At 38.9% G+C, this 25,875-nt stretch overlaps 1 protein-coding gene across 1 annotated transcript; it reads left to right on the top strand.

Annotated features, from left to right (window-relative positions):
- The first annotated feature begins 6,044 nt into the window (after positions 1-6,044).
- On the top strand, positions 6,045-25,139 carry LOC306848022 (uncharacterized protein). Its single transcript, XM_079382332.1, has 2 exons — positions 6,045-6,633; positions 23,755-25,139. The coding sequence occupies exons 1-2, from the start codon at positions 6,255-6,257 to the stop codon at positions 24,474-24,476; spliced, it is 1,101 nt and encodes a 366-aa protein (XP_079238458.1). The 5' UTR covers positions 6,045-6,254; the 3' UTR covers positions 24,477-25,139.
- Positions 25,140-25,875: the final 736 nt, after the last annotated feature.

Genomic DNA, 25,875 nt, shown 5'->3' with positions numbered 1-25,875 from the left:
CACCACAGACCTGTGACAGCACCATCCCCCTGCTGAACGAGTTGAATGCCACCTTTGCTCGCTTCGAGGCACAAAACAGCACCACTGCACAGAAGACTCCACCTCCTCCCGGCGACCAGGTGATGACCCTGTCCCGGACAGTGTGAGGAGATCCCTCAGCAGGATCAATGCACGCAAATCTCCAGGTCCTGACAACATTCCTGGGCGTGTACTGAGAGACTGTGCAGTGGAACTCACTGATGTCTTCACAGACATTTTCAACATCTCGTTAAATCAGGCCGTTGTCCCCACATGCTTCAAAGCTACCACCATCATTCCAGTCCCGAAGAAGTCATCTCCATCCTGCTTCAATGACTACCGTCCAGTCGCACTTTCTCCAATTCTCATGAAGTGCTTTGAACGGCTAGTCATGCACCACATCAAGTCTGTCCTCCTCCCCCTCCCTGGACCCCTTTCAGTTTGCATATAGGTCCAACTGCTTGACCGATGATGCCATCGCCACTGCCCTCCACCCAGCCCTCACACATCTGGACAAAAAAGACACATATGTCAGGATGCTGTTCATAGACTTCAGTTCAGCATTCAACACAATCATCCCTCAACAGCTCACTCACAAACTGGTCCAGCTGGGGCTCAACACCTCTCTGTGCAGCTGGCTGTTGGACTTCCAGACCGGGAGACCTCAGGCAGTACGGGTCGGTATTAACACATCCAGCACCATCACACTGAACACTGGGGTCCCCCAAGGATGTGTGCTGAGCCCCCTCCTCTTCACTCTGCTGACCCACGACTGCACACCGTCACACAACTTCAACCTTTTCATTAAGTTTGTGGATGACACGACTGTGGTGGGTCTCATTACCAACAGAGATGAGACAAACTACAGGAGCGAGGTGAGCCGCCTGGCCGGGTAGTGCAGTGACAACAATCTCTCTCTGAATGTGGAGAAGACGAAGGAGATTGTTGTTGACTTCAGGAGAGTACACACTCAGCATGCCCCTCTGACCATCAACGGTGCGACTGTGGAGAGAGTGAGCAGCACCAAGTTCCTGGGTGTGCACATCACAGAGGACCTCTCCTGGACTAACAACACTGTAGCACTGGCCAAGAAAGCACAGCAGCGTCTCTACTTCCTCCGCAAACTTAGAAGAGCCAGAGCCCCGGCCCCCATCATGTGCACCTTCTACAGAGGCACCATCGAGAGCATCCTAACTAGCTGCATCACTGTGTGGTATGGCGCTTGCAACGCATCCTGCTGCAAGTCACTTCAACGCATAGTGAGAGCAGCTGAGAAGATCGTTGGTGCCTCTCTCCCCTCCCTCCAGGACATCTACAGCACCCGTCTCACCCGCAAAGCCCTCCGCATTGCAGGTGATCCCACCCACCCGACACACAGCTTCTTCAGTCTGCTACCATCAGGGAGGAGACTGCGGAGTCTCCAGGCTGTCAGGAAGCAGAACTCCCTCCCGTCCTTTCCCCCCCTCCCCTCTTTTACCCCATGCAACACTGAACTTTGATACTACCCCCCCCCCCCCCCCCCCAGCTCCCCACATCCCCAGGACCTTCCACCCCCCCAGCCACTTAAAAACTGTGACCAGCACCTGTCCCTTGTGCAGCATTGGACTGATCACTACCTCATCCAGCATTGACTGCAAACTACCTCTTCGGGTAGTCTGATAAAAAGAGCCTTATGCCACTTTATTTATCTCTTTTTTTAATTTTTCTACAATGTCCTCAGACTGATAAGCTCCTCTTGCACTATATATATATACACTCTACACATATACACATACTGTATATCTGCACAGTTTTGTTTTATTTAACTGGCTTGCACTCTATCTTCCATGTGCCTTATGCCACTTTATCTATCTCTTTTTTTATTTTTCTACAATGTTCTCATTATATATCTGTATAGTTGTATGTACATATGTTTAAACTGTATTTATCTGTATTTGAACGTCTACTGTCAGTGTCTTAAATGTTAACTGTATGCACCAAGGGTCTGAGAGTAACGCAATTTCAATTCACTGTATGTATGTGCCGTACATGTGGAAGAATTGACAATAAAGCAGACTTGACTTGACTTGACTAGTTCACCGGGCATTACACGGGCATTAATCTTGGTTTGCCTGTATAGTTTTTATTTTTACTCTAAAATGGAAGGTAGCCATTGACTTTGACGCAATTTCAGCAAAAAAATCTTCTTTAATGTTTTGCTGAAGAAAAAAGTAACATATATCTTTGATGGTCTGAGCAAAATTAACAGCAAATTTTCATTTTTGGTTAACTCTCTGTTAAAATGGGTGTCAGGGCAAAAAACACACAAAAACATGCATGCGTGCCAAAATGTGTTTATACCCGCGTGTATACTTGTAAATACTACACTTGTTTCCTTTTTTCCCCCAAACAGACATGTTCAAAATTGTTGAATTTATTGAGTCACATGAGGTGGAGCTGGTTCCAGCCATTTGGGTGGAGAATGGCCAGTGCTTTTGGCCTAATTCACTGAGGGGTATGGCCCTTCACCGGGCCATCAAAAACAAGACTGCTCCTAACTATGAGTGGGAAAGGTGGGAAGTCCGAACAATGTTTTCAACAGGTAAATTTGACATTTTCATGCTAGGTTTCACTTTTTTTGTCACATTATTGTAAACATGACCATGGGCTAATTGTCCTGTAATGTGTGATCACAGCATTCTGTGGTCCATTATGAGATTATATTGTACACTCAGCAATATAACAGACCATTAACAGACTCAGCACTGTGTTTCCAATGCTGTTTGTGCAATTCCTTAGCTGAGCCTTGCAAAGTACAACATTTTTGTCTAACTGAGTGATCCTGAAGAAATTTTTTGAAAATGTTAAATTCAACTGTATTTTACAGACAGCTATGAAGAGCGCAGGAGGAAGGTTAAAGAGGCAGAGACCTGGTCAGACCTCCAGTCAGACGCAGAAATGTGTGGACAGAAACCACCAAGGCGTAAAATGTACGGATATTTGTTCAGCATGTCACTGGAGCTATTCCTTGATGCTTTCAGGCAGTATTTAAAGACCTATTTTCTGGAAGTTTTTTTGTAGAATTAGCAAGAATTTAGCAATTTAGAAGTTTCCATTTCATTTTGATGATAAATGCCGAGCGCGCCTCTCAGAGCCGGCGCCAGCGAAGCACTGATGAGGGGGCGGCTGAGGTAACGAAAGGGGGCGATGACGTAGCGCAAAGTAAAATAATAATAAAAAATAAATAAATAAAAACATATGTGGCCCATTCACGTATTTGTCAGACTGTAAACAAACCTGCCCGCACTACTACTACAACTATTAGAATACTGGGTTCACAGATAGTGTTTTGGTCACGAGACAGGTCAGTGGAAGGTATTTTATTTCATTTTTTATTTCATTTATTTATTTATTTTTTCCAGTGCAGTGTTTTATAATGATGTATTACGCGCTGAGAAACTGCTATAAAAGACGAGAGCGCAGCATTCAAATTCAAAGACATCCATAGCACCAGTGGCGGCTCCAGGATTTTTTTGTTGGGGGTGCTAAGGGGGGCTTAACAGTTCAGAGGGGGTGCTAAATAAACTAATTAAATTTAGAAAATCTTATATATATATATATATATATACAGCAGCTTCGAAAAAGGCATATTTTACTTTTTTTTCCTGCATGTGATATTAAACTTCTCATGTGTCACTGTATTAGTAATATAATGCGAACTGCCAAATATGACACTTACAAAGTAATATAATTTATGAACGAATATAGAAAAAAAGAGAAAGTTGGGATTTTTTCTTCTTCTTTTTTCAATTCAATAAAAACTCTTTTTTTTTTTTACAATTCATAAAACTATTTCCACACGGGCACACAACCGCTCCGTGTTGATTTGCATGGTATCGTGTCGATGATTGCCAGAGGTAGCGTCAAAAATGGGCAATATTAAGAGGATTTATCATTTCCAATTAATGTAGGCTTGTTACATTCTTCTTACTATTTGGCATATTATTATTATTATTATTATTATTAGATTACTTTTATTATTAAATTACATGAAATGATTGCCCCACAATAATTTCTGAGGATAAAATAGGGTATTATCTTACTCCTCATTGAAAATATTTTTTAGAAAGATTTTTTTTTAAACAGGTTTGTTAATTTATACAATGAATATAGGCCTATAATTAAAACGATTAACACTGCAGTCATCAATGACAATTCAGCTTTACTTCATGCACTGGTTTTCAAAAACAACCTGTTTAACACAAAATACGTTTCTTCTCATGTTTTTCACTACGAGCCAAAAAAATAAATATTAAGGGAATAATTTAAGACAGTTATATCAGCATATGTTAGACTAGATTAGTCTCTCGTTTTCTCAGAGAGAATATACGCCGGTAATGCCGTCAGTAGTTTTTTTTTATTTTTTACTTTCACGTTCTCTAGTGAATTGCACAAAGTTTGCGCGTTGCTTGCTTGAGTTGCTTGACGCCTCCCCCATAATGTCTTTATAGGCAACATATTAGGCACTTTTTTAGGTTTTTAATGTTTATTTTTCAATGTTAATGAGAGTGACACCGAGAGTTAAAAAACAGGAAAATCATTTGGAACTAAACAGACTGTCCTAAATATTTGCTATAGTAGCATCATATTAATGCTAGAAAGCCTATTCATTTGGCAACTGTTTTTTTAAATAAACCATTATATTTCATAAATAAATCTATTTTCACACTCATCTTGAGTGAGGGGGCGGGATAGTCCGAGTGAGGGGGCGACGCCCCCTCACGCCCCCCCGTGGCGCCGGCCCTGGCGCCTCTCCTCGAGAGACCGGTCTCTTCCCCGTGCACGCTGGTGTCCTCGTGGGTCCAGGAAGGGAGCGTAGAGGGACTCCCGCACCGCCAGAGACGTGAGCTGCCGGACCCGCTGTCCGGACGAAACCGCACCCGTGATACGGCCGTCGGGTCAGGATGCCGGGCCGACTAGTCCCGTCGAGCGCCGTGGACCTAGAGGTAGACGAAGCCACTGGACAAGCCACCATCCCTCGCACCCCGGACCTCAGAGGGGAGCGTGTGCGGCCGCCGGACTCCGCCCCTTACCTGGACCCTTCCTTTCTGAACACTGCCCTCCTTCACAAACCCCGCAGCACGACGAGGACACCAGATCCACTGTTTATTTTGGACACTTTATCCCCTTTGGACACTTTATTTTATTATTTTTGTTTAATAAAAGCCTCTCCGAGGCCTGAGGTCACACCCACTGTGTCTGTCGTTTGCTCTTCCCGCCTCTCTCTCTCTCTCTATATATATCTTTTAATACTTCTTTGTATATATTTATTTGAAGTAACAAAGGCATGTTAATTTGCAGTTGTCATGGCTACAAGAACCATGATTTATTTTGGTTTTATTCGTGTTAAAAGCATGGCTAACTTTCGTAAGGAAACATGGAAACTAGGAGAGAATATTAGATGCATTGGTGGTGAAATTAATGACATTAAAGCACGCTATTAACCTCAACACCCAAAAAAGTTTCACAGGATTATGAATGTATATTTGAAAGTGTGGGCTTTGTTTTCAGCTTCTTCTTTTTTTTTTGTTCTTGGTGCCAGATTTTTTAATCTTTTCATGGGCATAGTTGTCCGTCAACTATGATCATTGACATTTTTTGTTTTTGAGCAACTGGGATGGTTGGATTACGTACTGAGTTGAGTTGGTGCCCTACGTAAACTGCGTACTCTGCTTATAGGGAGCAGAGCTGCACTGAAATATTTGACTTCTCTCATTTTTCTCTTCTAATCCTCACTCACAAAGACTATTGTTGAACTTATGCCATGCCAGTCTATGATTATAAGTTATTTTAATTTATTTTTGCAGATCGTTTTTATTTTAAGGAAAACAAATCATTGCACCGAGTCGGTGCACGGTGCCGGTGCCACCGACCTTATACATGCACTAAGTATTCCCCGTATTATTTCCCTCCTCTCGACGCTTCACTCCAGTCCAGCGGGCGGCGCTAAAACTCATGCGTTTGTTTGCCAAACACCATTAAACCTCAGAGGAAGAAGTTTAGTTTCACCGCGCTCTCTGTTGTTTTGTTGTGATGCTGTGTTAATACAAACTAAATGTTGTTTCTGTAAATATAAAACACAGTTTTTGAATCAAGTAAATATCTGTACTATTCTCATGCTCATAGTCGTGACTAAGTGTTGAAGCAAGCAGGAATATCTGGAGGAGTATCATCTGAACAGATCTTCTTCTGTGAAGATGGTGTTTGTTAAAGAAGAGAGAGAGGAGGACACGAGTGAACCAGAAACCTGTAGAATAAAACAGGAGGAACCAGAAACCTGCAGAATAAAACAGGAGGAACCAGAACCCTGGAGAATAAAACAGGAGGAACCAGAAACCTGCAGAATAAAACAGGAGGAGCCAGAACCCTGCAGAATAAAACAGGAGGAACCAGAAACCTGGAGAATAAAACAGGAGGAACCAGAAACCTGGAGAATAAAACACGAGGAACCAGAAACCTGGAGAATAAAACACGAGGAACCAGAAACCTGGAGAATAAAACAGGAGGAACCAGAACCCTGCAGAAGAAAACAGGAGGAACCAGAACCCTGCAGAAGAAAACAGGAGGAACAAGGAGGTTGGTGTTTATTCTTCATTCAACATTAATGACTGTTTGTGGTACATTAGGCTAACAAAGCTGGTGTCCAAACTGCGGCCCGCTATCACTCCTGTGGCGGCCCGCGAGGGATAAAAAAAAAAAAAAAAAAAAAGAATCTGCAGAGGTGGGCAAACTACGGGCGTTTTCATCCAGCCCGTGCATGTATGTATCGCTGCAGCCCGGAGACCTACAGGTGGGAGGAGCTTACGCCGCAAGTGGGCGGAGCTTACGCCGCAAGTGGGAGGGGTTTCAGAAATGTGCAAGTAGGAGGAGTTTACGGCACAAATGGGAGGAGCTTATGCGGAAATCCCCAAGCTGTCATTGCCGAGGACGGCGGTGAATGAGTATGGCAGGAAGTAGTGACAGTAATGAAAATAAAACGATCAAATATTAGGTTCCTCACCATGGTCTGATTTCTTACAGCTTTGTTATTATTGTGTGTGTCCAATACCACTCACTGTCAATGATGAAGTCATGTCTTTACACCTTTTACCATACTTAAAGTGATGGTGTTTTAAATTCATCAGGCTGTAGGCCTTATTCAAGCACATTTCTGAATTTTAGCTACATGTTCTACAATTCTACAGTATCAAGTAAATGAACATATTAAAATGTGATGCAACTGGACTCAGTGAAGTGAATGTGTAAATACATGAAAAACATTTGGCTAATGTAAAAAAAAAAAGTTACCATCCATCTTTACTGCATAATTTTTTAAAATAGCAGACTAATGTTCTTCTGAACGTCTTACACATATATTACATTTAAATCTCAGGGTGGATAAATTAATTTTTTCAATGAATAAAATCATGTACAAGTCACTCAGAATTGATTGCAAAAAGTGTTCATTTTATTTTATTATTTTTAGTCTTTTTTTGTTATTTGTAAGGACACTATATCAGCTCATTAGAACTGATCTGCATGCAGTGAAAACTGCAAAATCCAGGGTGGAAGGTTTCTGAATAAATGCCCTGGAGCTCGCCTCGCTTTCCCTTCCCAACATAACCTGGTGGATACACAAGAAAAACAATAAGAACTAGGGTTTATAGTTGACATTAAACATTTACAAACATTAAGAATAATTTCTCAGCTCTGTAGGTCCATGCCATGCAAGTGAATGGTGTCCAGAACTTTTAAACTCCAAGGGATGACATAAGTAAATTTGATTTTTAGTTTTCCTTTAGACAAACAACTAGTTTATTCATCACCAATTTACACAAAATGTACCAGGTGTGCAGCATTTGTACTCAAACCCACACTCCAAACAAGTGGAGATTGAGTACATCCTCCAGAAGAGCTGTTTGTAGTGAGACGACTTATTTTTCCAGCATGTGACACCTGAGGTGGAAAAAAAAATTAACATAACATTTAACATTATAAATGATGTTCTTGTTATGCGTTTAATTTTTTTAATGTCAATATTTACTTTCTAGCCATAAGAAGTGTGCCTGATTCTTGAAATTGTCATCCCCAACTAGGTCCCTGAACCTTGAGCAAGCCAATGACAGGGGCATGTAGGCAGCATCTCCTTCTAGAAGAACAACTTCAAGAAGTATGTTCTTCAGCAACGCTCCGGATAACTGAAAAGATAGCAATAGTTAGCACAGGCCGTAAAAAAAAACAAAAAAAAAAAACAAATTTAAAAAGCATATTATATAACATTATTCAACTACCTTGAAGATGAAGCATGATGGAGGGTCATCATCTTTTAACAGCTCACCCTTAAAGAAAAACATAAGTGGATTAAAATTGTTCTATGATACACATTTTAAATCATCATTACAATTGATTATGCATACCTTGCTAAAAACAGAGGGCACAGCTGGGGTTTGGTCAGCTAAAATTAAGTAATTTAAAATTAGCTGACCAATATTATAGTTACATAATTTGAAACCCAGCATAGTATATGTATTTTGTTTCATATCAAAGTTCTTACTTTCATATGCAAGTTCAGTTTTTTTCTTCCCATAGGTTTCAGGGAGTGCAGAGCATTCTTCTTCTTCTGAAAGAGGATTAGAATTTTAAAAAGTGATAAAATTATCCATTAATTTTTAATTTGACAAAAAAAAAAAAACATCAGCAAAATATAAAAAGCTGACAATACCAGCTACAACAGCTCGTTTTCTCTTTCTCCCATGTCTTCCACAATTTGATTGTCATGCAACAAAAACAAAGTAAGCAATAGAACAAGTACAATATCAAAATTAATTGAATGCAAGGATGCATTACATTGATCACAAATTACAGTAAAGACTTTTGTAAATACAAAAAAAAAAATCTAATTAATGGTCCAATTTAAAAAAAAAAAAAAAAAAAAAAACCTTATTCACCAATGAATACAACAACATTTCAAAAGTCTTGCCAACCCCTAATAGTATTAAGAACAGATATTAAAGGAGTTTGATAGAGCAAGTAGTGTTTACACCTGCTGATTTTTATCATCACTGAAACACTTTGCTACTCCTTTTCACTCAAAGGGTCTGCAGAATATATTTTTACTGAAATAGTGTTATGAGCGAGTCACTAAATCATTCTGTTCCATGACTTCCCAAAACAGTTTACAGAGTGAACAATATTTCTTCACTTCTTTAAGGGTTTCTTAAAAACACCACGTGTTAAAAGTACAGCTAATTTTTTCACACTTACTCTAAAGAGCAATTTTCAAGCAAGATGGCACACCACCATTTTCTTATGTTCTTCATGTTTAGCTGTGAACAAAGTAATGAATTAGTATAATTTTCAATTATATTAAAATGCATATAGCTACAAAAAATAAAATACTTACTTCAGTGAAGTCAAACTTCTGTCCCAGAACAACATACAGTGCATACTATAATATGCAAAGAAACAAAAAAAGTTAAATGGGTAACAGCAATTGATTACACCTCGATGTTCCTCATTTACATATTATGTACTTGCCATCAAGACAAACACTCCACAGTTATTTGACAGCCTTTGTCTTGCATTGTCCTAGTAATGAAATCAAACACACCATAAATTATTAATTGATATGATAAACACACACCAACTTGTAAATTAAGAACTTTATACATTACAGCAGAAGCTGTGATCATAGTCATGTGGGACATCAAAAAAAAAAAAAAATTCCCACCGTAATGTCATTTAGGACAGTCTCCGACCATAGTCCTGGTGTCCCAATTTTTTGGGCAAGCTCTCTATCAATTAAAAAAAAGACAGAGGTATATGAACAATGAATAAAGATGAGCAAAAATATTGTTCTTTAAGGAAATACCAGTGCTAGCAAGGCAGTGTGTGCGGCTACCTGGCTGGATTAATGGAACAGAGGAATTTTGCAACAACGCTTACTTGCAAGCATGGAAATTAATTTTGAACAGTTGGGTTGGAACAATTTGAATGAACGAATGAACAAACAGTAAGTTAAATAAGATTTAAAAAAAAAAAAATGTATGGTCTAAAACTGAACTACCATACAATTTGACGTCAACATGAAATCCAAATTGACCCAGTTGTACTTTTCTTGCTGTGCGAGACTGATCAGTGCACATGTACAGAATGATATTAGCAGAATAGATATTATATTCACATAGATGTTATAGATATATACACACACAAGTTTAACTCGCATCAAAAAAGTACAATAAGTTGGAATTCAGTTTCATGTTCACCTTATTAAAACATAGTAACAATAATTCATTCCTTAAGTTATAAGTGGAACAAAAACAAACAAGCAGTATGGTTTCAAACAGAACTACCACACTGCTGTTGTGAACATTTGAAGGACCTGTATAATTGAATGTATCTAGCATCACTTAAACCAGAGCCACAGAGCGAGTCAAGAAAGAACAGTTGTCTTTGCTTTGGCTTCATAATCTGAAAAATGTCCGAGAACACTTTTACCTATTATTGTGCAACAAACTTTTCAATAAGACAACTTTAAATGGATTGAAAAAATTGGTTAAAAACTTTTGTTCACATAAAAATATGACTTTAAATTATAATTTAACCTGTTAGCCTGCACCCCCACTTTTGAGAAATCCCAAGAAATGGCATACCGGGACTAAAACAGATACAGTTCATGAACCCTTTGCACTAAAAGCATAAGTATGGACTCATTTGAAATATAATGTCACAGTAACAACAGTGGTAGTGCGCTGTTTTGCGACACAAGAGGTGGCATTTATAGATTTTGAAACCTGAAATAAGTATTATTTTAAAAAGTTAACAAATTTAAACTTTTGTCAAAAATGATTGGATACAATCTCCTATTCATAGTGAATATAACAATAATATTTTGGTCAACTTACACCCATGTACTACCACCCAAGATAAATGGGACTGAAAGTGGCCTGTTGCCTGGAAGTTCTCATCAAATTTTATATTGTCCTTAGGACAAAGCGGACAGTGAACTTTTGTGCACTTGAGGCACTGGTATGCCTCAAGAGTGTCCTGCACATCTTTCACTGATAAGTGAACCTAAAACACAATAACATGCGTTTCACATTTATTTCACTGATTGTTATGAGTAATACATTTTATAAAATAATTATGATATTAAAACAAATGTTTCAATTGCATTACATTGTGGATTACGCAGAAAAAAGCATAACTACAATGAAAACTTTTAAAAATGAAAAGTTTTAAAAGAATTGCATGCATTGTACAATTAAGTTAGGAGTTGTAACGTTATTCTAATATCAAATCCATTTACAAAACGTTTAAGACATTTACAATTTGAAAATCAATGCAGTCCTAAAAAGTACAAAAATTACACTGCCACAATACCTTATTATGGTCTTCAGAATCCATCATCTGGAGAGCAAATTGTAGAAATGGAATGCAGAAAAGATCTTGTCATGCACGTTACAGATTTTGTAATTTGTGTGCTACTAAAAAAAACTACAGAAATTTATTTGGATACACTTTACCCTTATTTTTTTTAATACATCAAGACTAAAAACAGTGTACAAACGCCATTATGAAATGGTCTTTTTCAGAACTTATAATGCTTTTTTACAAAACTAAAAACTGTGCAACAAGCTTACCCCTTCATCTCATCGGCATGCTCACATGTGAAAGCGGTTTTCTTCTTTGTTTTCTGATGGATCACAACAAAACTTCCACATTACCGCCACCAACTGTGGAGCATAAACCAATAGCTACTACAACACAGGTGATACTAAATAAACCAATCAAAATCCTCTGGAAGTTTGTACAGCCCACTTGCGGCTAAAGCTCCACCCACTTGCTGCTAACCCACCCATTTGCAGCTGGCTCCGACCTCCGTTTATACCCATCTCAGCCCGTGAGGCAGTTGTTCCAATATGCAATATCAATAAAATCCAATAGATGGCGCTGTAGCCCGTAGTGCAGTATATAACCCCTGATTTATACTGTCCCGCCGCTCCAGTCGATCCGCGGCACGTTTCAGAAGCGGCTCTCCGCGCGCCTAGTCTATTTTTGACGGACGCCGCGTTCAAGCCGCACAGAAAATACTAAATAAAAAGTCAAAATAGCTATATACACTACGAAACTGGCACCACTGTAAATAAGTTACATGTTTTAAAAATGTGAAAGTGTTCATTTGTTTTGAAAAATGCCTTGTATTGGAACTGTTTTAAAAAGACTTTCCAGTATCAGAACAAATGGCAGTGTTATCCTCCTGCTCACGGGTGCTGTCATTTTTGTGGGGAAAACATGGAAATAATTTGTCGTTTTATCTTGCAAAGATATGCTTTCTTCTGTTTTCCACACACATTTTTATGAAAATGGATATAGTACTGTTTTTCTGGATTATAAATTGCGTTTTTTCATCTGAAATGTGCTGCGATTTCCAAGGTGACTTTATATAAAGTAATCAAGGTCAATGCAAAGCGCACACATTAGGATTGGTGATGAATGAGAAAAGGCAAGTGAGTTTCTTTTGAGTTTGTATTGAGCATTTTCCAGCAGCCACGTTTCAGCTAGTTTCAGTTTCGCTTTAAATATTTAAGGCTGGGCGATTATAATATATGTTTATAGTGAATGCCACTATAATTTGTGTTTGTTTTTTACTTATGTTTTCATTCTTTTTTCTATTCTGAACACTGCTAAATTTACAGGATTGTTTGTGGAGTGTAGGGAATATAAATACGTTTCTAATGTTTGTAAACGTTTCGTTTATTTTACATTATTTCTGAATGAAATTATAAAATGTGTCTTATACATTAATTGATTTGTACACCGATGCAATTTATCTGTGTGTCATAAAGTGCTCATAAAAATAGGTAGAGATGGTACAAGAATAGAACTGCCATGTAGGTACAAGTATACAGTACTAAGTGAGTGTCAGTTTAGATTTAGTTTTTTTAAATAACTCAAAGCTTCATATTATGCGGCTCCTCACTTAATGTGGAAAGCTTGATGTGGCCCTCGAGTCAAAAAGTTTGCCCACCCCTGCTTTAGATACAGGGTGTCCACAGATCCTTAATGTAAACAAGACCTGTAAGTTACTGTTTCTATTATAAATGCGACTGAACCAACACCGAGAAGATTACATCATTAAGACTATTTTTGGTTTTAGCAATCGTAAAACTGTGTTGAATATACACATTCAGCTTGTTCAACCCTCTACGGACACCTATTGGCAATAGAATCAGAATTGGCTAGTACATTTTTTTAGTTTTCTTGCCATATTGCTTGTAAAATGTCACAGCTTTTTAAATATCTGAAAGTACACACTGAACATCACTCAGTCAATCATTATAAGCTAACAAGTTTAATGCTAACATTGAATTATTACGATTTGATTTGTACGGAAACAAAGTATCCCAGTGGCTCAGCTGACACAAGCTGTGTCTCATTTAGAAGGACGCGTCCTCCGGAGGTCTCATTCGAAGGGTGCATACGTCATCGAGGCTGTCTCATTTCAGAAAAGCAAGTAGGACACTCCAAATGCGCCCTTCTTTCACAGGAATTCGGAGGATGCATCAGGTGTATCCTTCGCTGCTGCAGATAACCCACAATTCTTTGCGACGCCGTAAACAACCGTCGTTAATTTGAAAAATGTCGGTGCAGGCAGATGTAAACACAAGCGTGGTTTTCAACTTCACTTAAAGTGCCTCCAGTAAAAACGGATAAACTTTGTTCTTAATATCCTCCTCCTTTTTTTCTCTTACAGATGTCTGTTACGCTAAAAGTAAAAGCTTCTCTTTTTTTCAAAATACTTTCCAAATTTAGAAATAATTTTCCTTCATTGAAGTAGTGTGAGTGCAACGATGCTCATCATGTTCTAAATGTGTTGGCAAATCAACGTGATACCCGTTTCCTTTTCCTCCCGTCCTACGAAGGCCGTCTCGTTTAATTCTAGGTTGAGGACACTTCGTATACGTTACACATCCTATAGAGGATTCGGCCTCTGGAGGATTTTTGACAGGCCAATTTTAAAATATAAAAAATAATAATATCTACTGTAATTGTTCAAACTTTAAGAATGTTGTGTACACATAAATTCATATAAAAAATTAAAATGAAGTGATTTTAGTGTTTTTTCATCTAGATCGGGGGTTGGCAACCTTTTTGGCATGACGTGCCATTTAAAATTTTTCTGGTTAACCACTCAACCCCAAACCCCCCATCCCCCCTCGCCGCCGGATAAACACAGCAGTGGCGATTTCTTTAAGACTGCAAGGGAAGCTCAGCTTCCCCTATAATGTCAAAAAATTAATGGTCAAACATGTACTATTGTGTTAACATTTTATTGATTAAAAATGTGTTAGAATACGTTCATCTCGAAGACGAGTTCGTTCAGAATCAGCTACATATAGCAGGTGACTCGATTTCCTTCTCATATATTCCCGTAGCATCAGTGTATTTGCCTGTTGAAGCCCAGCGTCCATTGACTTCAATGGGGCTGCTTTGAACAGTTTTTTTCAGTGCTTCAAAACTAGACGGTCATTGGATAAATGCTGCGATTATGTCCCTGGGGGTGAATGGAGGAGTGGGCGGGACTGGACTCCGGGCTTCTGCGTGATGATTGGAGGGTTTGTCGAAAGACTGCATCTCCTTTTGATTGACAGCGATTGTGTCCTATAAGAAGTCGCTGATGCTGAAGCTATTCGAGCCAGTGTTGCCAATTTAGCGACTTTTCAGACCACCCTAGCAACCCTTTTCCCCAAAAGTGACTAGCGACAAATCTAGCGACTTCTTTGACAAACCTTAGCGAGTCTCTGTGATCGCTGGTACTGCCGCAACGGCGCGAGGTCAGCGCGCACGCACCTCTTTCTCTGTTCAGTGAGCGGCTGAGAGGAGCAGCGCGTTCAGTTCAAATAGATATTATGTTGCTTCTCTAATTTTACATGCAAATATAGCCGAAATCACAGCACAGGAATTGTCTTACCTTGTATGTATTATTTGATTTAATCAGACGACGGCTCGATTATAAATTAGGATTTTTGTGCAGACTAACTTCTTGGGAGGGAGAGCTGGTTATGTATTCTTAAAGGGCTGCGTTTCAGTCACTATTTCATATTTATCCCGTTGACTGACAACATAAACAGTAAAATATATAAAGGAGAACAGTTTTATTGAGAATTTGGCTGCATTAAAATACAGTATGAGCACAGAGAGACAAACAAATGTAAAAGGCAATATGATGCGATGACGTAATGGATATGCTAATTAGTGCATGACGTCATCAGCTACTTTCCATCGAAAGAAGTTGGCAACACTGATTCGGGCTCAGTCCCATAGTGGATTTTGCAAGTGGAGTCAAAAGACAAACTGCTGCAACCTATTTCTTGATATTTGCTTGGAGAAATTGCTGGCCAATTTTCATTATACATTTCACACAATTATACACCACATTCCTTGTTTCAGTTTAACCTTATTCCCACATTTCCTCCATCGAGTTTAATGTTTTTTTAGATCGTTTTTTCATTCATTCATTCATACAGTAGGCCAGGCGGACTAGCCAGCTAGCAAACTGCACACGATGGCAGAATTTACGTATAAATAAATGGACAATTTTTATGATGTATGCCGAAAATGAGCTTCCCCTCTTTGAAAGACCAGCAGCCGCCACTGAAACACAGAGTATGCATGAGAGAGAGAGACAAGGCCAATGCATTAAAACCCTTCAGTTTAATCACCGTTCTATATTAATGCGCTGCTTTAATTGATGCGCACACACACACCACTCGCACACAGAGATCACTCTATGCAAAAAGTAACATTCAGAAGCTTATAAACGTCTTGTCAGTGCTGCCACTCGACTTTTATTAATTGATACTGAATCGCTACATTATATTTCTCAGCAACGAGGGGGTAAAATCGCTGTATTTTAAGTAACTAAACTCAGTTTTTTAAGTAACTAAACTTCCCAGAACGTTCTCAAGAACGTTTCCTTTTGGGTAGCCAGGAAAGTTTTCTTAACGTAAATAGAATGTTCCCAGAACGTTGCGGGAACGTTCTCGACAGGTTCCCGGAACGTTCTCCTAACCTAAAGGCAACGTCCTATTTACGTTCCTAGAAGGTTCCCAGAACGTTCTCCTAACCTCTTTACTCCGATACCGCTGCTGTCAGTAATCATCCAGCACTCCCGTCCTGAGTCCTGTAGAGTATAAGCGGTATGGAAGATGGACAGATATGGACCTCAATAATCAGTCGGCTACTACAAACGTCTTGTTTCAAACTATTGTTTAATCATCAAAGATAATCAGAGCACATTTAGCCATCATAAGGAACTACCATGTACCATATAATAGCTTAACCCAAATATTACGTTTCTTAAGCACCAAATAACAATGACTTCAACAAAATATTGGGTTTTAAAAATGTGCATTTTATTTTTACAGACATTAAAAATGAATAACATTTATTTGACTTTAATATTACATTCATTTCTTACCACTGAATTAACGATGATGTGCTTCTCTCTTTTGGTCCATAAACAAAAACTTCTTAGTTAATATCATGTTCTCTTCAGTTACTTGTCAAATCTCTCTGAAATTCATGAGAAAATGTCATTCGCGCCGCAGGATGTCTATTCGCGTCTTTTCATTGACTTAACATGTAAATCACTCGCGCTTAACGCTTCATTCACGTCTGGTGTGAACGCACCATAAGGATTCTATAAATTCTATAAATACCTTAATAGTTAATGTTAACAACTTTACAGCGCTTGTCGTGAATTTCACTGACAGTGTAGTAGGGCTGCTTTGTGAAAACATCTAAATGGTTAATTATAGAGATAGTAAAGCCTTATTCGCACGGATTAGTATTATCTGGGGACCATGTGTGATTTTGAAATGACCCCCCCCACATCTGAATTTCGTGTGGTGCATTCCCCCGGATACCGGGATGTCAAGGCTTTGAGAGTCCTGTTCTATGGTCCAATTAGATGGATTTAAAAAAAAGAAACTAATATAGTTTTGTGCCCCGTGTCATTTACATTTCACCAGGTTAAAATAATATCACAAGCTTTATGCTTGATTTATTTGTAATACATTAAACCTTTTCAGCTTTCTCTTTCTGCAAATTGTATGGTGTAGCGATCTGACAGCACCCAAAATACTAACAAACACTCCGTCGCAGCTCCATTCTCCGACTAGCTGTATAAGATTGTGTGCTACTCTAACATATTACTTCACAGGCATTATTGGCTTGTACTTTTACATCCATAATATTATAAATTGACAGTTTATTGCTGGCCTGTCGTTTTATAGTGCTGTAATTTGTAAAGATTTCATATTATTTTAAGGTGATCTTAAAGGGTACACTACTATGAAAATCACAGATTCAGTGAGACATCAATAAGAAAAAGTGTAATTACTTGGATATTGTTAATAATAGTTGTTCATATTAAAATATGTTTGAACTTAATACATGACAGACTATTTATTTAACAAAATTCTGTCATTTTAATAAATATTACATTAAATTTATTTAAAAAAATAGTTGCTGCTCCCATTAAGCTCACTGTGCTCTCTTTAAACTGTTCCACATTGAATGTCTGTGTAAATACTTCATAAACAGACTTTAAATATTAACTGATGGTTGTCACTTTAAGTTAAGTTAATCGATTTGCTATGGATTCTGTCAACTCAAATCTGCAGACTGGCTCTGATCTTTGGTAACTAGCATCAGCTTCTCCAGACTGTAAATCTGTGGAAAATCGGGGCAAAAATCATGTAGTGTATTCCAGCCTTAAGAGACTATAGAAAAGTTTACATCCATTTAAAAAGAGGTTTCATAATGAAGTTAGTTTCCGTGTTCATCCCCATGAATTAAATGTTTTATTGGTTTGTTTTATTTGATTTTTTTAATGTGTTACTTAGCTGAACGTGGACTAGTCTAGATGCTGCAATGTGCTTAAATGACACTTCACTATAAATATCAAATTGAATGCCTGTTGCTTGATTTTAGTTTTCTGTTTTTTTGTGATTTACTTTGTACCTTCAAAAAAATATATTTTTACAATTATTCTTTAAAAATTGTCCTTAAAATAAGCAAGAATTTTTAAGAAAATATTATGTGAGCTTAATGGGAACAAAATTTCCCATAATTAAAGAATATAGAATGTAATTAAAGAATATAAAAATGTACCCACTAAGCACAGTCAGACTAATTTAATGATCCATATCTTAATTGAAATGCTTTTGTCATTTAAAATAAAATTAAATATTTTTGTGTGAGAGATTATTTTATTTTAACATAACTTTTTGTACTGAAACCAATATCTTGTGCACTAAAAATGTCTCAATGTAGATTTTGGTGAGCTTAATAGGTACGTTTACCCTAATTAACATTTCACATGATTAGATAATCTTGACAGCTGTAATGGTACAAACATAGTAAAAGTATTTGAAACTGTTCCACATATAATACTTCCTATGCAAAGATGTTAGCCAGTCACAGCAGTGGGCGTTTCCACTGAAGTCTCACAGAAGACACGCCCCTTCAAACAGCATTCAAATCAAAGACTAAAATCAGGGAAGAAAATAGATATTGTAAAAATTAACAAATTTAAAAACAATATACGTCAATGTGAACCCCAAGAAACATTTTGAAATAACAATACAAAATGCAGTTCATGATCCCTTTAACCTGTTAACGTTCACCAGAGCGACAGCACACTGAAGCGTTTTTTTCCCCCACTAGTTTAATGTTTATGAATTAATTTAACGTGAAAGAATATCGTTAATCTTGACAAACTATATATCATTCTGAAGGTCTAAGCCTCAAGCATCGACGACAGATCGCTGTTTTTCGATGGAAAGCTTATAAGGAATGTATTTGCTACATTTGTGTAAGCAGTACACATCAAAACAGGCAGAATAAAAAAGCAGTACATACCAGATTCATTGTAATAACGAGCCACAAACGCGTCCACTGCTGAAATCCCAGTTTAGTTAGACAGGTAAGGGTCCACAGAACAACATCCCAGCGAGCACTTTTAGTCCAGCGAAACAATAACGTTGTAATAAGGATGAATATTCCTCTGTTTACATTTCATTTCTTCGGGAGAGTCCGTTATGGAATAAATTACGCTCAAAAACAGCGTCTTGGTGGTAAAAAACAACACGGTGCTGTAGCATACAGTTTTACAAACAGAATGAGACCGTCCACGGAAAAAAAAGTCTCAGAAAAGCGGAATATAGATTATTGGAATTTGGCGCTCCCTCCAGTCAGCAGTGACGCATGCTATGACACAGCTTTCATCTGAGCGGGGCGTAACTTAGCGATCTGCTTTTTACATAAAAAACGTTTTATTTTTCTTCTACATTTTTTATATATGTGTGTGTGTATTGTGTGGGGAATGTGGCCGTATTTTCATGATTATAATATGTATGGACGCACATCAGCGTATTTATTACCGACTCTATGACGGCTATCATTGTGATTCATTGATCAGCTATTATTGATTATTTGGCCCATCTGTATGATTATCATCTGAATGGAAACACATCAGCGTGTGTTTACTGACTCTATGACCATGTCTGGCAATATCACTTCATGTCTGGCAATCAGAATACTTCAGTATACATACTATATACAAAGCATTTTTTTCTTTTTTCTTTTTTCCTTTTTTATTACTCAATTATTTTTGTATTTTTGAGTGCTCAAATAAATCTGTCTATTATTTTATAATTGAAAAACTATGCAGGAACATGTATAATGACTAAAATATCTTGTATAATTCTGCAATCCATTTGGTGGTTATTTTTCCTCAAACAGGGGGGTGGGGGGACTATAAATAGTTTCAGAAAAAATATTGCAGGAATCTCATTTTTCATGGTATCTTCCTCAAATTTGAAATATGAACTCATGAGACATGTGGCGTTCAATCCATTACTTTTCTGGATTGCTCCAGGACTTATTTCATGTATTTGTATATGAAATAAAAAAACATTCAGTGTGGAAAAATATTTTTCAAGGCACGTCAGTGTCTATAACTTTTTATCTTTTTGAGCATTATCAACTCTGGATGATAGATAGTAAAGCCAAGAGTGTCTTCTTTCCGAAGATACCTAATTTGTGTGTGTAGCACACTTTGTCACGAACTGTTACCATTTTAATTTAGGTAGGTTATTTTCACCTGTGAGGCCCACAATGGGGGCGAATGTTAACAGGTTAAAAAGTATTAAATTTGAAGTGCTGGTACCTGCACATTCCCTGTAGACTAGGGTTGTGATGGTGCGTAAATTTTGCCACCGGTTGTTGAACATTGTGGAACCAAAATGATTAAATAAATTAGACCAAAACGAATAGAATAGGTGAGTACTAGTATTACTTGGTCAAGTGATGGCGAAAAAGATGTGTGTAGATGTTTTTTGAAAATGGCTAAAGACTGGCTGCTTGCATTGAGATAGGCAGGTCATTCCACCAGCTGGGTACAGTCCAGCAAAAGGTCAGTGAGAGTGATTTTGTGCCTTTTTGGGATGGCACCACGAGGCGTCGTTCATTTGCAGAACGCAAGCTTCTGGAGGGCGTGTAGGTATGAACTAGTGAGTTTAGGTATATTGGTGCAGCACCAGTGGTTGTCTTGTAGGCAAGCATCAGTACCTTGAATTTGATGTGAGCGGCTATTGGCAGCCAGTGCAAGCTGACGAAGAGAGGAATGACATGAGCTTTCTATGGCTCGTTGAAGACCACTCTGGCTGCTGCATTCAGGATCGGTTGCAGAGGCTTGATACTACAAGCGGGAAGGCCTGCCAAGAGAGCATTTCAATAGTCCAGTCTGGAGAGAACAAGAGCTTGGATAAGGAGTTGTGCTGTCTGCTCTGTTAGGAAGGGTCTAATCTTCCAAATGTTGTATAAGGCAAACCTGCAGGACCGGGCCGTTTTAGCAATATAGTCTGTGAAGCTTAACCGATCATCCATCACAACTCCAAGGTTCCTGGCTGTCCTGGAAGGAGTTATGGTTGATGATCTGTATAGAGAGGTTGTGATGAAGTGCTGAGTTGGCTGAGACCACAAGCAGTTCTGTATCAGCAAGGTTGAGTTGAAGGTGATGAACCTTCATCCAGCCAGAAATATCTGTCAGACAGGCTGCAATTCAAACAGCTACTGTCGGATCATCTGGCTGGAATGAGAAGTAAACTTGAGTGTTATCAGCATAGCAATGATTGGAAAAGCCATGCTTCTGAATGACAGATCCTAAAGATGACATGTAGATGGAGAAGAGAAGTGGTCCAAGCACTGAGCCTTGAGGAACCCCAGTAGAAAGAAGTTAGAGAGACTTAGAAACCTCACCCATCCAAGACACCCTGAAGGACCTACCGGAGAGGTAAGACTTGAACCACTGGAGTGCGGTTCCTGAGACGCCCATCTTTATAAGGGTGGACAGGAGGATCTGGTGTTTAACAGTGTCAAAAGCAGCAGACAGATCCAGCAAGATGAGTACTGAGAATTTGGAAGCCGCTCTTGCCAGTCTCAGGGCATCAGTAACCGAGAGCAGTGCAGTCTCAGTTGAGTGGCTGCTTTTGAAGCCAGATTGGTTGCTGTCCAGGAGGTTGTTCTGTGCAAGAGAAACAGAGAGTTGGTTGAACACGACTTGCTCAAGTGTCTTTGCAATGTACGGAAGAAGGGATACCGGTCTAGTTTTCTAAAAGTGCTGGATTTAGAGAGGGTTTCTTAAGCAGTGCGGTTACCCGAGCCTGCTTGAATGCTGCGGGAAATGTCAAAGAATGGCGTTGATACTGTGAGTGAACGTGGGTATAACTGAAGAAGAAATTGCCTGAAGGAGGTGAGTGGGGATAGGATCAAGCGGGCAGGTAGTAGGATGATTGAAAAGGATAAGTTTAGAAACGTCTGCCTCCAAGAGTGGAGAGGAGGAGGAGAGAGAATGAGTATTTTAGGTTATGAAGTTTTTGTCAGTTTGTGGTGTGGAGAATTTGTCGCTGATGGGTCTTGTTTTATTTATGAAGAAAGTCATCAGCAGTAAACTGATGAAGGAGGGGTAGAGGAGGACAAAGAAGAGAAGAAAAGGTGTTTAAAAGCTTGCGAGAGTCAGAACAGTTGTTAATTTAATTGTGGTAGTATGTTGTTTTAGCAGTGGAGACACTTGCAGAGAAGGACGAGAGGAGTGACTGATATATACTAAGGTCAGTAGACTTTTTTTGATTTGCGCCACTTCCTCTCTGCAGCCCTAAGTCTAGAGACATGTTCCCAGAGAACATCAGACAGCTAGGGGGCAGAGGAGGTGGTGCCTGCTGGTCTAGATGAAAGGGACAAAAGTTGTCTAAGCAAGATGTTAGAGTGGAGCAAAAAAATGTCAGTAGCAGTCTATGTGTCCAGTGCTGAAAACTGAGAGGGTGGAGGAAGTGAGGATGAAACCATAGAGGATAGGCGCTGAGGTGACCTGCAGAGGAGTGTGTGTTGTGTCCAGAGTTCGTGTGAGGTTAGAAGTGATTAGGACGTGGTCAGAAGTGTGCAACGATGTAGCTAAAGTGTTGTCAGTTGAGTAGTAGCATGTGTAGATAAGGTCCAGTTGGTTACTTGATTTGTGAGTAGCTGTAGTAGACCCGTGCTTGAGGTCAAATGAGGCAAGCAGAGTGTTGAAGTCAGCAGCCTGTGGTTTATCTAGCTGGGTGTTGAAGTCACCAAGTAGTGCCAAAGGAGGACCGTCCTTGGGGAAGTTTGAGAGTAACACATCCGTCTCATCTAAGAAGTTACCCAGTTGATCTGGGGGATGATAAATAACTACAAGATGGATTGTAACAGGGTGGGTAATAGTAATTGTGTGTGATTCAATTGAACTGTTGCTGGTAAGAGATGGTAGACTATCAAATTGGGTGTGGGCTGTGGGAAAAGTTAAATTAGTGGAGAGGGCTGCAGGAGTGGCAGTGTCCTCAGGTTTGATCCAAGTCTCAGTTAGGGCCATGAGGTTGAGTCTTGAATGAGTAGCAATAGATGAAAGAAAGTGTGCTTTGTTTACAGCAGACTGGCAGTTCCAGAGACCAATTGGAATAGAGAGTAAAGTAAAAGAGGACATGGGGACAGTACGCAGATTATTAGGATTGCGCTGCCTCCAATGTACAGTGCGTGATTTACGAGTGTTAGTAGTAATAGTAGAGATTTGAAAGCAAATAATGAGTACAATTAGAAGTAGATGAGAACAAGTTATACAATAAGTAAAGAAGGAGAAAAAACAATACTCGGGTGCCTTGTCGGTGTCCATGTTGGGTGGAGTCGTGCAGGTAGAGTCGATGGTCTTTACACTCATCGGTCTTCACACAAACCACAGTACAACGACGCCAGTGTGCTCACCACACACCAGCTACAGGTGGAGAAGAGAGAGGGAGGTATAAAGCATACAAAATTTACTTTTAGTAACAACAGTAATGTGCTAAATCAAATTTTTTAGATTTAAAATTTATATATTCTTCTTTTATCAAATGTACCATTATTCTTCTATAGTATTATACAGATCTGACCTGCAACTTCAATGATTATAAAAAGATCATTCTTTACTTTGTGTAATTCAGTTGCAAATTGATGAAAAGTTTAATCAAGGGATTTGTTAAACATGGGATTTATGTTTTAAAAAGAATAAATTGAAGATCAATGTACCTCATACATGGAAAGTTTCTCTGCTTTTTATGAGTTACTGAAAATTAACCATTTTTACTTTTATTTCAGAGTTGATTGAAGAAAACGAGGAGAATGAAAAATTGAGTGAATTTGAGGACAAAAATCATGTTAAAACTGGAGAAAAACCTTGGAGTTGCTCCCAAAGCAAACAGAAAGATTTAAAGAAAAGAAGAGCCAATAAATCTTTCACCTGCACTCAGTGTGAAAAGAGTTTCTCAAACAAATGTCATCTTGAAATTCACATGAGAGTGCATACTGGCGAGAAACCGTTCACTTGTGATCAGTGTGGGAAGAGTTTCACTCAATTGTCAAACCTTAAGAGGCACATGAACATCCACACTGAAGAGAAACTGTACACATGTGATAAATGCGGCAAAACGTTTTTGAGAGCTTCAGTTCTAAATCAGCACATGAATATTCATACAAAGAAGAAGCCACTTTCATGTTATTTGTGTGGAAACAGTTTTTCACGTCTACAAAATTTAAAAGCACATCAGAAAATACATGATGGTGTGAGAGAGTACATGTGCTTTGAGTGTGAAAAGACTTTTTTTTCAGCAAACAGTTTAAAACAGCACCAGATGATTCACACTGGAGAAAAACCTTATGTGTGTTCACACTGTGACAAGAGATTCAGTCATTCAACAAATCTGAAAAGACACGAGACGATCCACACTGGAGAGAAACCTTATCACTGCACTGCATGTGGGAAGCGTTTCAATCGTTCATCTGCTCTACACAGACATACAAAAAACAATCACAGTAAGTAGATCATCTTCAGATCCAGCACTTTCAGATCTGATGCTGCATCCTCACCAAATGTGACACAATAATGCATCAAGCAATAAAATATAATCTGGATAAATCTGTTCTATCATGACAAAGAAACATTATCTAAAGTTTTCAGTGAAGTTTTCAACTGAGAGATTCAGATCACCTCAAAGATGGAGTTCCTCCCCAAAGAACAATGTCCAAAAGTTGTATTGTTGTATATCATTTTACTTCATGATATAAATGAATCTTATGAGTTTCATATTATGTTCAATTGTCTTATAATGCATATGTATTACCTGTAGTTTGCTTACTCTTTCATGAAAGAAAGTAGAAGCTTTTTACATACCCTTCTTGTTCAGGAAGCTGAAGAAGAGGCTGTAACACTTTTAGAGATTTATTTTTTAAATTGTTCTTCATTGTTTTTAAAATGACCGAGTTATTATTCCAGTTAAGATGCATTTGGAAAATGCAGATGCAGGATATACTGTCATGTAGCTTTGTAACTTATTCTTCTGTGCTTCTCTTGTAAGTAGGAATGAATACCTGAACCTGGTATTAAACGAGCTCTGGGGCTAAATTACAAAAGACTGTAGTATAGATAAGCGAATGTTACCTTCTGTTTTTGGTGCTGGGGAAATAAAAAAATACACTTACAATTTATTATTGCTACATAAATATTATCAAGCTAACTGTATCTTGCCAACCGTTTCTACATGTGATAATATCAAGACATTTGTAACAGATGTGTTTCATTAGTTTGCAATTTTGTTTGCACTACAAACATACATATTGTGGCGGGAGGAGCAAAAGACAGACACAGTGGGTGTGGCGTCAAGCCTCGGAGAGGTTTTTATTAAACAATAAAAGGTAAAATAAAGTGTCCAAAGGGGGAAAAGTGTCCAAATAAACAGGGAATCTGGTGTCCTCGTTGTGCTGCGGGGCCTGTGCAGGAGGGTAGTGTTCAGAAGGGAAGGGTCCAGGGAAGGGGCGGAGTCCCCGGTGGCCGCACGCGCTCCCCTCTCGGGGCCGGGAGCGAGTGGCGGCGGCGGCGTCTCTTGCGAGGCTTCTTCCCACTCCTGGGTTCCCGGCGCTTCTGGGGGATTCGACCGCCCGGCATCCTGGCCCGTCAGGCGTCTCACGGGTGCGGCAGTCCTTACACCTATTTATATTTCTGGATTTGTTACACCTATTTCTGTGTCCTCTTTAAATAGTTTTTCCTCAAGGCGTGTTCAGTACATTTCATACATAATGCGTTTTACCTTTTTTGGCTGTGTTTTCCTTATACATACAATTCGATTCCTCCCCAGAGAGAAGGGGCACCTAGACGTGTTATAGTAAGGAAAGAGGCCCCCTTTGTATTTTTACAGATGTTTCCTATCTCGAGGGTCTGCACAT

The sequence above is a fragment of the Barbus barbus genome (assembly GCF_936440315.1).
Source record: "Barbus barbus genome assembly, chromosome: 3".
NCBI classification, from domain to species: domain Eukaryota; kingdom Metazoa; phylum Chordata; class Actinopteri; order Cypriniformes; family Cyprinidae; genus Barbus; species Barbus barbus.
Note: the sequence above shows the minus strand (reverse complement) of the source record. Positions and strands in the feature narration are given on the sequence as shown.